We start from the raw sequence: 15295 nt of genomic DNA, 5'->3' as shown, positions 1-15295 counted from the left end.
TCCCCCCTAATGTATTATACATGGTGATCATATCCCCCCTTATGTATTATACATTGATATCATATCCCCCCTTATGTATTATACATGGAGATCATATCCCCCCCTTATGTATTATACATGGAGATCATATCCCCCCCTTATGTATTATACATGGAGATCATATCCCTCCTAATGTATTATACATGGAGATCATATCCCCCCTTATGTATTATACATGGAGATCATATCCCCCCTTATGTATTATACATGGAGGTCATATCCCCCCTTATGTATTATACATGGAGATCATATCCCCCCTTATGTATTATACATGGAGATCATATCCCCCCTTATGTATTATACATGGAGATCATATCCCCCCTTATGTATTATACATGGTGATCATATCCCCCCCCTTATGTATTATACATGGTGATCATATCCCCCCTTATGTATTATACATGGAGATCATATCCCCCTTATGTATTATACATGGAGATCATATCCCTCCTTATGTATTATACATGGAGATCATATCCCCCCTTATGTATTATACATGGAGATCATATCCCCCCTAATGTATTATACATGGTGATCATACCCCCCCTTATGTATTATACATGGAGATCATATCCCCCCTAATGTATTATACATAGAGATCATATCCCCCCTTATGTATTATACATGGAGATCATATCCCCTTATGTATTATACATGGAGATCATATCCCCCCTTATGTATTATACATGGTGATCATATCCCCCCTTATGTATTATACATGGTGATCATATCCCCCCCCTTATGTATTATACATGGTGATCATATCCCCCCTTATGTATTATACATGGAGATCATATCCCCCTTATGTATTATACATGGAGATCATATCCCTCCTTATGTATTATACTTGGAGATCATATCCCCCCTAATGTATTATACATGGTGATCATATCCCTCCTTATGTATTATACATGGTGATCATATCCCCCCTTATGTATTATACATGGAGATCATATCCCCCCTTATGTATTATACATGGAGATCATATCCCCCCTTATGTATTATACATGGAGATCATATCCCCCCTTAATCTCTTCTCAAGAGAGTATAAATTCAGTTCCTCTAATCTTTCCTCATAGCTGATCTCCTCCATACCTCTTATCAGTTTGGTTGCCCTTCTCTGTACTTTCTCCAGTTCCCCAATGTTATTTTTGTGAATTGGAGCCCAAAACTGAACTGCATATTCCAGATGAGGTCTTACTAATGATTAGTAGGGGAGGGGGGGGGAATGATTTCTCTCTCTCTGGAGTCTATACCTCTCCTAATACAAGAGAGGATTTTGCTCGCTTTAAAACCCGCAGCTCGGAATTGCATGCCATTATTAAGCTTGTGATCTACCAGAACTCCCAGATCCTTCTCCACCATTGACCCCCCCAGATCCTTCTCCACCATTGATCCCCCCAGATCCTTCTCCACCATTGATCCCCCCAGATCCTTCTCCACCATTGATCCCTCCAGATCCTTCTCCACCATTGATCCCCCCAGATCCTTCTCCACGATTGATCCCCCCAGATCCTTCTCCACGATTGATCCCCCCAGATCCTTTTCCACCATTGATCCCCCCGGATCCTTCTCCACCATTGATCCCCCCAGATCCTTCTCCACCATTGATTCCCCCAGTTGTACCCCCCCCTTATTAAACAAAGATGTTTAGGTTAGGTTCACATCTTGATTTGGGATTGTGGGCAGAAGCACAGTGATTCTACCTGCGATTCCAAAGCACCGTACAGCGGGTGACACAGGTTTGTGTGCCTCCTGATTGGAACTGTGATGCCTTGCTTTGCAGAGGGCTGGGAAGGCAGTGGGCCCACGGTGTCAAGTGCCCTTGGGCTGCCGGAGAAGCAATATGGGTTTGTGACCTTACTGTGTGAAACTGCAGTGTGCATGTTACTTACGATTGTTTTGTGCACAGCGCCTTTTGGCCGAGACCAGGGGCACTTTTTGTTTCCGGGCTGCAAGACCTAGCTATTCCATCTGCACTGACAATCTTTTTTTTGTTTTTTTTATTTATTTTTCTCCAAGTGTGTTACCTGCACTTATTTATGTATTTCCTTTCACTCAGAATTGTAGGGCGTTGGTCTTCAGGACTACTCTGAAGTCTAGGGGGAGGATGTGAGGCCATTAGGTTCCTTACTTCCAAGCCTTGTGGTGGGGGGGGTCTCTTCTTGGATGAGATCCTCATCCAGTTTTGTTTTTTTTTTTAATTTATTTTTCTCCAAGTGTGTTACCTGCACTTATTTATGTATTTCCTTTCACTCAGAATTGTAGGGCGTTGGTCTTCAGGACTACTCTGAAGTCTAGGGGGAGGATATAAGGCCATTAGGTTCCTTCCTTCCAAGCCTTGGGGGGAGGGTCTCTCTTTGGAAGAGATCCTCATCCAGTTTTTGGTTTTTTTTTTTTTATTTATTTTTCTCCAAGTGTTTTACCTGCACTTATTTATGTATTTCCTTTCAGTCAGGATTGTAGGGCGTTGGTCTTCAGGACTACTCTGAAGTCTAGGGGGAGGATGTGAGGCCATTAGGTTCCTTCCTTCCAAGCCTTGGGGGGAGGGTCTCTCTTTGGAAGAGATCCTCATCCAGTTTTTTTAATTTATTTTTCTCCAAGTGTGTTACCTGCACTTATTTATGTATTTCCTGTCACTCAGGATTGTAGGGCGTTGGTCTTCAGGACTACTCTGAAGTCTAGGGGGAGGATATAAGGCCATTAGGTTCCTTCCATCCAAGCCTTGGGGGAAGGGTCTCTCTTTGGAAGAGATCCTCATCCATTTTTTTGTTTTTTTAATTTATTTTTCTCCAAGTGTGTTACCTGCACTTATTTATGTATTTCCTTTCAGTCAGGATTGTAGGGCGTTGGTCTTCAGGACTACTCTGAAGTCTAGGGGGAGGATGTGAGGCCATTAGGTTCCTTCCTTCCAAGCCTTGGGGGGAGGGTCTCTCTTTGGAAGAGATCCTCATCCAGTTTTTTTAATTTATTTTTCTCCAAGTGTGTTACCTGCACTTATTTATGTATTTCCTTTCACTCAGGATTGTAGGGCGTTGGTCTTCAGGACTACTCTGAAGTCTAGGGGGAGGATATAAGGCCATTAGGTTCCTTCCATCCAAGCCTTGGGGGAAGGGTCTCTCTTTGGAAGAGATCCTCATCCATTTTTTTGTTTTTTTAATTTATTTTTCTCCAAGTGTTTTACCTGCACTTATTTATGTATTTCCTTTCACTCAGGATTGTAGGGCGTTGGTCTTCAGGACTACTCTGAAGTCTAGGGGAAGGATGTGAGGCCATTAGGTTCCTTCCTTCCAAGCCTTGGGGGGGGGGGGTCTCTCTTTGGAAGAGATCATCATCCAGTATTCATTGGTTGGCTTTGGCTGATCATGAGTAGAGGTACGCCGCCGGGCCTTTTGACTAGGTGGACCCGAGTGTGTCTTACCGCCATCAGGAATCTTGAGCCCTGGTGGGGGGGGCGGGCATGCTGTTGTGGAAGGGTCCTTCCTCATCGGGAGGGGGCTGTAGACACTCCCTAAGTGCAATTTTTTTCTTCAGTTTTGGTGTTTAGTTTTTGCACATCGTACCCGTACCACAGGCTCAAAAAAAAAGGGGGAGGCTGGGTAGGGTGGTCTGGGTGAACTTTTACTTTAACACTTGACATGTATGCTCGGTCTTGTAAATTATGTGCTCTAATTGTGTTTTTTATTTTTTTTTTTACTATTCCAGGATCAGAGTAACAATGAGATCCTAATCGGAGTGATGTCAGGAGGGATTGTGATCTATAAAAACCGGATACGAATCAATACCTTCCCATGGTAAGCACACTTCCTTTTCTTTCATGTCATATTTGTCAGTATTGATGGACACAGCACTGGCCCTCCCATGCTGCTTCCTAATTTTCAGCTTTGATATGTGCATCTTTTCCAGCAATGTAAAGTACATGTGAACCCTTACCATGTAAAAAAAAAAAAAAAAAACCCATTCCGTTTAAAATAGGAAACAAAGGCAAAACGAGGTGTGACAATTTAATTCCTGGAATTCTCGCGGCGAAGAGCTATGGTGGTGAGTCACACAGCCATTCACACTTGAGCGTACTCTGACAATATTCTAACTTGCACTCTCCTGGGTGGCTGGCCAGTGGACTCGGTCTTTACAGAGTAGTAGAAGTAATAACACGTGTGTGCGTTGCGCTGTTGGTGGAAAATGAGTGACAGGAATCTGGAGCAGCGGATTACCATCAAATTGTGCTAAACTTGGCAAAAGTGTGAGTGAAACCTTAGCTCTGTTACAAGAGGCTTATGGTGACCATTCCATGAAGAAATCAAGTGTTTTTGAATGGCAAAGGCAGTTTAAGGAGGGGCAGGAAGATGTCAACAATGACGTAAGAAGTGAGCAGCCAAAAATGCAAAGGGCGGATATAAATATGAAAATAAAAAGGTTATGGGAATCTGTTTGGAGAAAAAAGCCGGAACTCTGGCCTGACAAGTGGATATACCACCGCGACAATGCTCCTGCATGGGACCCGTTAAGTGTTTACGACTTCCTGACCCAGAAATCCATTCCGAAACTTGACCAACCACCTTATTCCCCTAACTTGGCACCCTGCAGTTTTTGGATGTCTACAAAATTTAAAAAAATGCCTTAACCACTTCGTGTCCGGACACTTTTACCCCCTTCCTGTCCAGGCCAATTCTCAGCTTTTAGCTCTGTCACACTTTGAATGACAATTGTGCGGTCATGCAACACTGTACTCATATGAATTTTGTAGCATTTTTTTGAGACAGATAACACTTTATTTTGGTGGTATTTATTCACCACTGGGATTTTTATTTTTTTTGCTATATAAATGAAAAAGTCCAAAAATTTTGAAAAAAAGTTTTTCTTATAAAACTTTGCAATTTTCTTTCTTCATAAATCTTGGCCAACATTTATTCAGTTATCTTTTTAGGTAAAAGAATAACCCAAATTAGTTTATAACCAGAATATATAATTTTTAAAAAAAAAATTTTTACATTTTTTTTTTTTTATTATTATTTATTTATTTTTTAACATACCGTCACCCTAGCAATACAGTGTCACCGCAGTGACATTGTACTACTTGTGGGGGGGGGGGGGGGTGATGAAGAATTTTTTTTTTTTTTTACACTGATTGCTTTTACACCTGTAAAAGTAATCATTTCTCCTCTCTGGCTGCACTCTTGCAGCCATTGAGAAATACTGTGTGAGCTGTGATTGGTTACAGCTTGTCACATGGTACAAGGCTGTTGTGAATAGCCCTGTACCATGTGACCTCAGTGATCATTCACAGATTTCACACGTAGTAAGCAATGATGTCAGAAGTGACATCTTGCTTACACCTATTCATGTGATCACTGATTGGCCAATCAGTGATCACATGATCGGAACCTCACACAGAGGGTCCCGTACAGTGATCGGTGTCCTGCTGTGTCATCCGAACACAGCGGGCACCTGATCGCGGTGCTGCACGCTGCCAGGGGGGGCGCACAGTTCAAAATGGCGGGCGCCGTTTGTGAACGGCAACTCGCCCCTGCACTGCCACCGTCCAGCCGTTTATATGCATGGGATGGACGGGAAATGGTTAAAAGGACACATATTTGCTGACATTCTGGACATGCAGCGCACCGCGGCGAAGATTCTGCACAGCGTTCCAGAAAACGAATTCCAGGAATGTTTCTGGAATGTACAGTCTTCTGGAAAAGTGCTTCACTTCACAAGGGGACTGCTATAAAGGTGACTACAGCCGCTCTTGTATAGGTAAGCAAACATTTTTTTTAGTCAGTTGCATCAATTAAATTTTCACATACGTCGTATACATATAAAAGCATTATAAATACTTTTTTTATTTTTTCTTGTGTGATCACATAACCTCCGTTCTCAGCTGTATAAGGAGCTCAGAGAGCTCGGGGAGGAGAAACAGCAAAAACACTGGTCTTCCCAGTGAATGGCTGTGCGGGGGCAGGAGGTCAAGACAAGTCTGATCATTGGAGGAGAGCAGGCTGAGTTCCCAGCACACCTAGAGAACTGATCACCCTGTGCTCTCCTGCCTAGTGTGATCAGTTTTTATTAGGAAAGCAGAGAGCTTGGCAGGATCACCAGGGATTTCACACAAAGGAAACCATACAAAGAGAACAGGCGACTTTTTATACAAGTACATGGTACAACAGGCACATATCAGGGATAGGAAATATTGCCAGACAATTCGCATAGAAACCTATCACAAACCTATGTCCTGAATTTAAAACTTTTTTGGGCCTAACCCTCAACATGGGCATTACCAATAAGAATGAATTGCGGAAGGAAGCCATACAAAGAACAGGAGACTCTTTATACAAGTACATGGTACAGTAGGCACATATCAGGAGCAGGAAATGTTGGGGTAACGTATTCCTTAAGCTGGGTACACACGTATCAAAATTTGCAGAGTTCAGCAAAAGCCGACAGAATTTTGATCTGTTTGTAGGTCACTCTTTTCAAACAGATGCTGTCTGTTAGACCGGTTTCTCTCGAATAGTCCTCCTGGAAAACCAGCATTTGATCAGCTGCTAGAGCCACTGGTGGCAGCGCTGATCTGTGTATTTTGAAGAGGGGGGGGGGGGGAGAGTTCCCTCTGGGAGTCCCCACTGTCAATACACAATAGTACAGAGGTGGAGATCCCTGTGTAACGGAACCGGACCCCGACCGCGCTAGGGTATTTCCATTAGACTCCCGCTCCGCTGGCCGAACACAGATCCACGAACCCCACCGCTGACCATACAGGAAATAGACATCACCAGACTTGTCTTCACACAGGAAGTGGACTGCTTTATTTTAACATAGATACAAGATATATATACAGGGCGGGGTAATACACCCAGTAACGGGAAACACATTAGCAGGACGTCCCATCAGGGGGAAGGGCTGCCGGAAACACCCACCAAGCCAGTACAAACACACATATCTCACAATAGTTTGCTCCCAAGCAAGACACACAATAGAACAATGGGATACACCACGTGGCAATAGACAATACACAAACCCATACATCCCATAATAGTTTGCTCCCAAGCAAGACACACAATAGAACAATGGGACAACCACGTGGAATTAAACAATGAACAACCCCCACACCCCACTTATACATGTTTACACAATATCAGGACATTCCACCCTGTACCCCTAACAGGCACAGGGTGACTTCCACATAATAGGGATATGGAGAGCTGAGATAGGGGTCTCCCCACCTCATGTACTGTGACATAATGAAGCAGAGTATGATCCCCACCATTCGGAGACTGGGCCGCACAGCAGTATTCCAACATAACGACCCCAAACACACCTCCAAGACCACCACTGCCTTGCTAAAGAATCTGAGGGTAAAGGTGATGGACTGGCCAAGCATTTCTCCAGACCTAAACCCTATTGAGCATCTGTGGGGCGTCCTCAAATGGAAGGTGGAGGAGCGCAAGGTCTCTTAACATCCACCTGCTCCGTGATGTCATCGTGGAGGAGTGCAAGAGGACTCCAGTGGCAACTTGTGAAGCTCTGGTGACCTCCATGTCCAAGAGGGTTAAGGCAGTGCTGGAAAATAATGGCGGCCACACAAAATATTGACACTTTGGGCCCAATTTGGACCTTGTCACTTAGGGGTGGACTCACTTTTGTTGCCAGCGGTTTAGACATTAATGGCGGTGTGTTGAGTTATTTTGAGGGGACAGCAAATTTACATGTTATACAAGCTGTACACTGACTACGTCACATTGTAGCAAAGTGTCATTTCTGCAGTGTTGTCACATGAAAAGAGAGAATCAAATATTTACAAACATGTGAGGGGGGGACTGACTTCTGGGAGATACTGTATAATGATAGAAAATTATAAAAAAATTGTAAAATCTTGATTTTCTCTGATTGGCTGGAGGTGGAGAGGTGGGCGGATAATGTAATGACCTCCACCTCAGCCAATCAGAGGAAGGCTTGTATTCATTCATAAAATATAAAGCCTCCTTTGGATGGCTGAGCAACCCTCAGCCTGATTGAATTTTGTTACGGGAGTGGGGCTAAAGGCTAAAAGGTATTTAGCAGTTTATATTTGCTAAAATAATTGCATTTCCATGATCTGTGTACTGTGGGATACTGGATATAGTGAATGCAGGGTCCGGGGAGAGCGGATATAGTGAATGCAAGGTCCGGGGAGATTGAATATAGTGAATGCAGGGTCCGGGGAGACCGGATATAGTGAATGCAGGGTCCGGGGAGAGCAGATATAGTGACTGCAGGGTCCGGGGAGACCAGATATAGTGAATGCAGGGTCTTGGGAGATCGGATATAGTGAATGCGGGGTCTTGGGAGATCGGATATAGTGAATGCAGGGTCCGGGGAGAGCGGATATAGTGAATGCAGGGTCCGGGGAGAGCGGATATAGCGAATGCAGGGTTCGGGGAGTGCGAATATAGTGAATGCAGGGTCCGGGGAGAGCGGATATAGTGAATGCAGGGTCCGGGGAGAGCGGATATAGTGAATGCAGGGTGCGGGGAGAGCGGATATAGTGAATGCAGGGTGCGGGGAGAGCGGATATAGTGAATGCAGGGTTCGGGGAGACCGGATATAGTGAATGCAGGGTCCGGGGAGACCAGATATAGTGAATGCAGGGTCCGGGGAGACCGGATATAGTGAATGCAGGGTCCGGGGAGAGGGGATATAGTGAATACGGGGTCCGGGGAGAGCGGATATAGTGAATGCAGGGTCCGGGGAGAGTGGATATAATGAATGCAGGATCCGGGGAGAGCGGATATAGTGAATGCGGGGTCCGGGGAGAGCGGATATAGTGAATGCAGGGTCCGGGGAGTGCGGATATAGTAAATGCAGGGTCCGGGGAGAGCGGATATAGTGAATGCGGGGTTCGGGGAGAGCGGATATAGTGAATGCGGGGTCCGGGGAGAGCACATATAGTGAATGCAGGGTCCGGGGATGGCACATATAGTGAATGCAGGGTCCGGGGATGGCACATATAGTGAATGCAGGGTCCGGGGAGGGCACATATAGTGAATGCAGGGTCCGGGGAGAGCAGATATAGTGAATGCGGGGTCCGGGGAGGGCACATATAGTGAATGCAGGGTCCGGGGAGGGCACATATAAGTGAATGCAGGGTCCGGGGAGGGCACATATAGTGAATGCAGGGTCCGGGGAGGGCACATATAGTGAATGCAGGGTCCGGGGAGAGCACATATAGTGAATGCAGGGTCCGGGGAGAGCACATATAGTGAATGCAGGGTCCGGGGAGACCAGATATAGTGAATGCAGGGTCCGGGGAGACCAGATATAGTGAATGCAGGGTCCGGGGAGACCACATATAGTGAATGCAGGGTCCGGGGAGAATACATATAGCGAATGCAGGGTCCAGGGTTTAGTAACGCTTTAAAGTGGTCATTTAAAAACTGCTAACACGGTTTTTATAACAAAAGAGACCCCAGTGATCTCTTCTGTTATAAATGTCCCCCTTGCCTGTCAATGGTGTCATTTACAGGCCGCTCTGTTTTCCACGGTGACATGACTCCTGTGCCCATGTGCAGAAGTGACGTCACCTGCAGCCCAGCCATTCAAGTGGCCCAGTCAGTCATCCGAAATATGTTCACCAGCACACCCAATAGCTCACTAAAAGCAAATTAAATGCTCACGCTTAGAAAAGCAGCATCTCAGAGCCTAAGAGGACTCCTTCATTAGGCAACCGTGACCAGCACTGAAGGGAGACTTGAGCAGCATGTTCTCCAGGAGAAGGGAACGGAGGTTTATATAACTTTTTCAGTAGAAGTCAACTTATCAAGGTCTTGTTGGCTCCTATATTAGATCCTTTAGGCTGAGTTGTGTTTCTGCCTCTGCTGGGCTGTTCTGCCAACCAGAGGAGCCGAATGGTATTTTTAGCCGTCTGTCATTTATCTGGTTTTGCTCATTTCACTTACATACCGAGCTGCCACTGAAATAAACTGCAATATTTCCTGTATGAATCTATAACACAGGCTTATTTTGTTCTTCTAAAATGACATTCACACATGTTAGGTGGCCGGTGTACATGCCGAGTCTTGTGGTTGTAAACCATAGACATGAAAAATGAACAAAGCATATCCCTCTATAGTGTGTACTTGTCTCCTTTCTGTCTGCTGCTTCCCTCCTCTGCTATCAGCATGAGTCACTTCTGATAAGTTTCCTGACACCAAGAGAAAAAAGGTGAGGGGTGGGACTTCCAGCACACCGTCTGTGATTGACAGCCTCAGTTTTCTTCCTTTGTGGAGGGGGTTGTGTCCTTTCCCTCCAATCAGCTCTTAGAGCTCTACTCAGTAAGCTCTGCGCTCTAATTTCAGCTCTCCGTCCCCTTTTTCTGAACCCTCAGACAAGCTTTATAAATTCAGAAATGCCTCTTCCTACCTGTCTGGCAGGGTCAACAGCCTAGGTTGTCCTATATATAAAAAGTGTGGCGCTAAAAGGTATATACTCCAATGAAAGTACTCCAATAGGATATTCCAATAAAGTACTTTAATAAAATATGTTATAATCAATGTATACTCCAGTCCGGATAAAAGTAATATAAGTAAAATTGATGCATTAATAAAATGGTGACAATTCGTGACAAGTGATTCAATACAGGAGTTGTTTGTGACTTCTTGATTCAGTGGTCTGGTGATAAATAGAAGAAATACGCACTCACCAGATGCGTATTTATAATACGCATGTAATAAACCAGAGGTCCCCCTCATGGGATGGGATGGACGAGCTGGACCGTCTTGGCGGACTCTCCTTCCTCTGGGTATAGAGCAGCCACAACGTTGTCTCCTTCTGGGAACTGGACAAGGTACTGGGCAGCTTATGTCAGGGCATGCGTCATCCTTAGGAATGGTGTCACGTATCACAGACTCCTGATGCTTGGGCTCTAGAACGGATGTTTGGCTCACCAGGGAGCCAGCAAGAAATAGCCCATAGTGTGTAGTAGTTTTATAAAAATTTTGCATTTATTAATCCACGTGGTAATTGTGAAGTGGAAGGAAAATGAGAAATGGTTTTCAACATTTTTTACAAATAAATCTGTGAAAAGTGTGGCGTGCATTTGTACTCAGCCCCCTTTACTCTGATACCCCTAACTAAAGTCTAGTGGAACCAAATACCTTCAGAAGTCACCTAATTAGTAAATAGAGACCACCTGTGTGTAATTTAATCTCATAAATACAGCTGTTCTGTGAAGCCCTCAGAGGTTTGTTAGAGAACATTCATGAACAAACAGCATCATGAAGGCCAAGGAACACACCAGACAGGACAGGGATAAAGTTGTGGAGATGTTTAAAGCAGGGTTAGGTTATAAAAAAATATCCCAAGCTCTGAACATCTCACGGAGCACTGTTCAATCCATCATCTGAAAATTGAAAGAGTAAGGCACAACTGCAAACCTACCAAGACATGGCCATCCACCTAAACTGACAGTTTGGGAAAGGGGAGCATTCATCAGAGAAGTAGCCCAGAGGCCCATGGGAACTCTGTAGGAGCTGCAGAGATCCACAGCTCAGTGGGGAGAATCTGTCCACAGGACAACTATTAGTCATGCCCTCCACAAATCTTGCCTTTATGGAAGAGTGGCAAGAAGAAAGCCATTGTTGAAAGAAAGCCATTAGAAGTCCCGTTTGCAGTTTAAGAGAAGCCATGTGGGGGACACAGCAAACATGTGGAAGAAGGGGCTCTGGTCAGATGAGACCGAAATGTAACTTTTTGGAGGTTCCCCTTCCAGCAGGACAACGACCCGTAACATCCAGCCAGAGCTACAATGGATTGGTTTAGATCAAAGCATCTTCATGTGTTAGAATGGCCCAGTCACAGTCCAGACCTAAATCCAATGGAGAATCTGTGGCAAGACTTGAGAATTGCTGTTCCCAGACGCTCTCCATCCAATCTGACAGCTTGAGCGATTCTGCAAAGAAGAATGGGCAGAAATGTCCCTCTCTAGATGTGCAAAGCTGGGAGAGACATCCCCAAAAAGACTTGCAGCTGGAATTGCAGCCAAAGGGGGTCCTACAAAGTATTGACTCCGGGGGCTGAATACAAATGCCGCCACACTTTTCACAGATTTATTGGTTACAAATGTTGAAAGCCATTTCTCATTTTCCTTCCACTTCACAATTATGAGCCACTTTGTGTCGGTCCATCACATCCAATCCCAATAAATACATTGATGGTTTTGGTTGTAACATGACAACACGGGGAAAGTTTCATGGGGTATGAAGACTTTTGCAAGGCACTATATTAAACATGCTGTGACTGAGAGAGGAGCTCATCAGTCTGCTGCTTCTCCTTTCACTGTCCAATCACAGACTGGGGGAGGGACAAGATCTGTAACTGTTACTTCACTGCAGCAGAGAAAAATCAGGTCTACTGACCTGCCAGACAGGGCTATTCTTTGTGACAGTGCTGTATAATTCTCAGGACTGGGTGGACACAAATACAAATCCTTCGGCAGGTAAATCCTTTATAATTTGTGTATTTCATATGTGCATTTAGCTGTTGGCCCAGCTTTAAATTGTAAAAGCTGCTGTATGCATGAAGGTAAAAACATGTGCTGCAACACCCCCCCCCCCCCCCCCCCACCACCACCCCCACAGCGCCCCCCCCCCCCCTTTATACTTACCTGAGCCTGATCTTGATCCAGAGCTGTGTACGGGAGCAGCGGCTCTCCCAGGTCACTCTCTCTCCTCATCGGCTGAGACACAGCAGCGGGACACAGCCAAGGGAGTGGGGCTCAGGAGCAAGCACGCAGAAGTGCCCCCATAGCAAGCAAATTGCTATGGAAGCACTTGGCAGGGGGGAGCACTTGTAAAAAAAGGAGGATGTTTGTTAAATACCATATTTGTTTTAAATAAAAAAAAAAAAAAAAAAAACGGCCTTTAATTTCACGTTCAATTCACACAATGTATATATTTGCTGGTCAAGCAGCAGCACTGATCTATATAGGAAGAAGCTGCATTCCTCCATTTATAAATAAACAGGCGGTTATAAGCGGTGAAGGTCACTGAACCGGAGATCCAGCTGGAAAATAGGTCATGTTGAAGGATCCATCACTTGTGTGCCCTGCAGTAAAACGGCGAGAAGTCGAGCATGAAGATCGTCAGCGAGCCAAACCTCCTCCTCTTATCCCGCACATTATCGGGGGAGGGTTCCTAAAGGCGGTTATTTGCATTCTCTGCATTAATGTTTTTGTTTTTTTTTTGAGCTCCTCATTGACTTGGAGAAATTAAGCGTAAAGAATAAATTAAACCTAAAGCACAAGCGGTGATGACAATAACGAGTGATGAATTCTAAATATTGGATCAAAAATGGAAGGCCTCCTCTAGTACAGTAAAGAAACAATTGGTGTTGTAATGTTACCTGTCTGCAGTCATATGGGAGCAGTGTGTAGTTTTTTTTTTTCTTTTTACGGCATTCTTATTAAATATTTTACAAAATTGACAGTTTGGGTGCAGGTTGGTTTGCAGCAGGTAGTAAAGCAGCACCTAATTACCAATTATAATATGGCAGTATGTGGATGATGGGGGTGGTAGGTCCTCTGACAAGCCAGGAGCATAGTCATCAATGACCACACTAGTGAGAACCCTGTGGATGAAATATAGGAATGATATACAAGTGGAGAACAGCAGATAGGGAGCAATGGCATTCGTGGAATAATATGTAGTAATGTAAGCGGAGCCACTGGTAAGGAAGTAGCAGCGGCCCTCCTGTATGGGTTCACTTCTGTAATGCTTTAAGGCAGTGGTCTCCAAACTGCAGCCCAGGGACCAGATGTGGCCCTTTGTTGGCTTCAATCTGGCCCTTTGGGCACTGTTCCTACCACTGGCATCACCAAGAGGGCATAATCCCTGTCCCTGATACCAACAATAAGGCACTATTCCTACCAATGACCATTCCTGGTTCCTGCTATATTCTTTTTGTTTTACGAAAGTGGAGTCACCCTTTAACTGACAATCACAGACAAAAGGGGTGGGTACTGGCACAAATTTTTCTTGGTGTGGGATGACACCAGAATACATTTTTCATGGTGTGGGATGCCACCAGAATCCAATGTGTCAGCACCATTTCTTTCGGGTAACTGACTCCAGTGCAAAGGATCATTCCGGTTCCTGCTATATACTTTTTGTTTTACGAAAATGGAGTCACCCTTTAACTGACAATCACAGACAAAGGGGGTGGGTACTGGCACAAATTTTTCTTGGTGTGGGATGACACCAGAATCCATTTTTCATGGTGTGAGATGACACCAGAATCCAGTGTGTCAGCACCATCTCTTTCATGTCACTGACTCCAGTGCAGAGGAACATTCCCGGTTCCTGCTATATTCTTTCTTTTTTTTTTTTTTTTTTTATAAAAGTGGAGTCACCCTTTAACTGCCAATTATGTATAAAGGGGGTGGGCACTGGCACAAATGTTTCTTGGTGTGGGATGACACCAGAATACATTTTTCATGGTGTGGGATGACACCAGAATTCAGTGTGTCAGCACTATTTCTTTCGGGTAACTGTCTCCAGTGCAAAGGAACATTCCAGGTTCTTGCTATATTCTTTTTTTTTTTTTACAAAAGTGGAGTCACCCTTTAACTGACAATCACATACAAAGGGGGTGGGCACTGGCACAAAGACACCAGAATCCATTTTTAATGGTGTGGGATGACACCAGAATCCATTTTGCATGGTGTGAGATGACACCAGAATCCATTTTTCATGGTGTGAGATGACACCAAAATCCAGTGTGTCAGCACCATCTCTTTTATGTCACTGACTCCAGTGCAGAGGAACATTCCCGGTTCCTGCTATATTCTTTTTTTTTTTTTTTTTTTTTTTTTTTTACAAAAGTGGAGTCACCCTTTAACTGCCAATCACGTACAAAGGGGGTGGGCACCGGCACACATTTTTCTTGGTGTGGGATGACACCAGAATCCATTTTTCATGGTGTGAGATGATACCAGAATCCAGTGTGTCAGCACCATCTCTTTCGGGTAACTGACTGACTCCAGTGCAAAGGAACATTCCTGGTTCCTGCAATATTCTTTTTGTTTTACAAAAGTGGAGTCACCCTTTAACCGCCAGTCACGAACAAAGGGGGTGGGCACTGACACACATTTTTCATGGGGTGGTATGACACCAGAATACATTTTTCTTGGTGTGAGATGACACCAGAATCCAGTGTGTCAGCACCATTTCTTTTGGGTAACTGACTCCAATGCAAAGGAACATTCCCGGTTCCTGCTATATTCTTT

At 44.6% G+C, this 15295-nt stretch overlaps 1 protein-coding gene across 1 annotated transcript in view; it reads left to right on the top strand.

Annotated features, from left to right (window-relative positions):
- The window catches only part of PTPN4 (protein tyrosine phosphatase non-receptor type 4), a 209816-nt gene that overhangs the window by 89184 nt on the left and 105337 nt on the right, over positions 1 to 15295 (top strand). Inside the window, exon 10 of the mRNA XM_089662397.1 lies at positions 3745 to 3833. Coding sequence (XP_089518523.1) covers positions 3745 to 3833 — 89 coding nt within the window. The remainder of the gene's footprint in view (positions 1 to 3744; positions 3834 to 15295) is intronic.

This window comes from Staurois parvus, unplaced genomic scaffold (assembly GCF_062004578.1).
Source record: "Staurois parvus isolate SC_StPar_1 unplaced genomic scaffold, SC_StPar_1.0 ptg001466l, whole genome shotgun sequence".
NCBI lineage: Eukaryota > Metazoa > Chordata > Amphibia > Anura > Ranidae > Staurois > Staurois parvus.
This window is presented reverse-complemented; position numbering and strand designations above follow the sequence as displayed.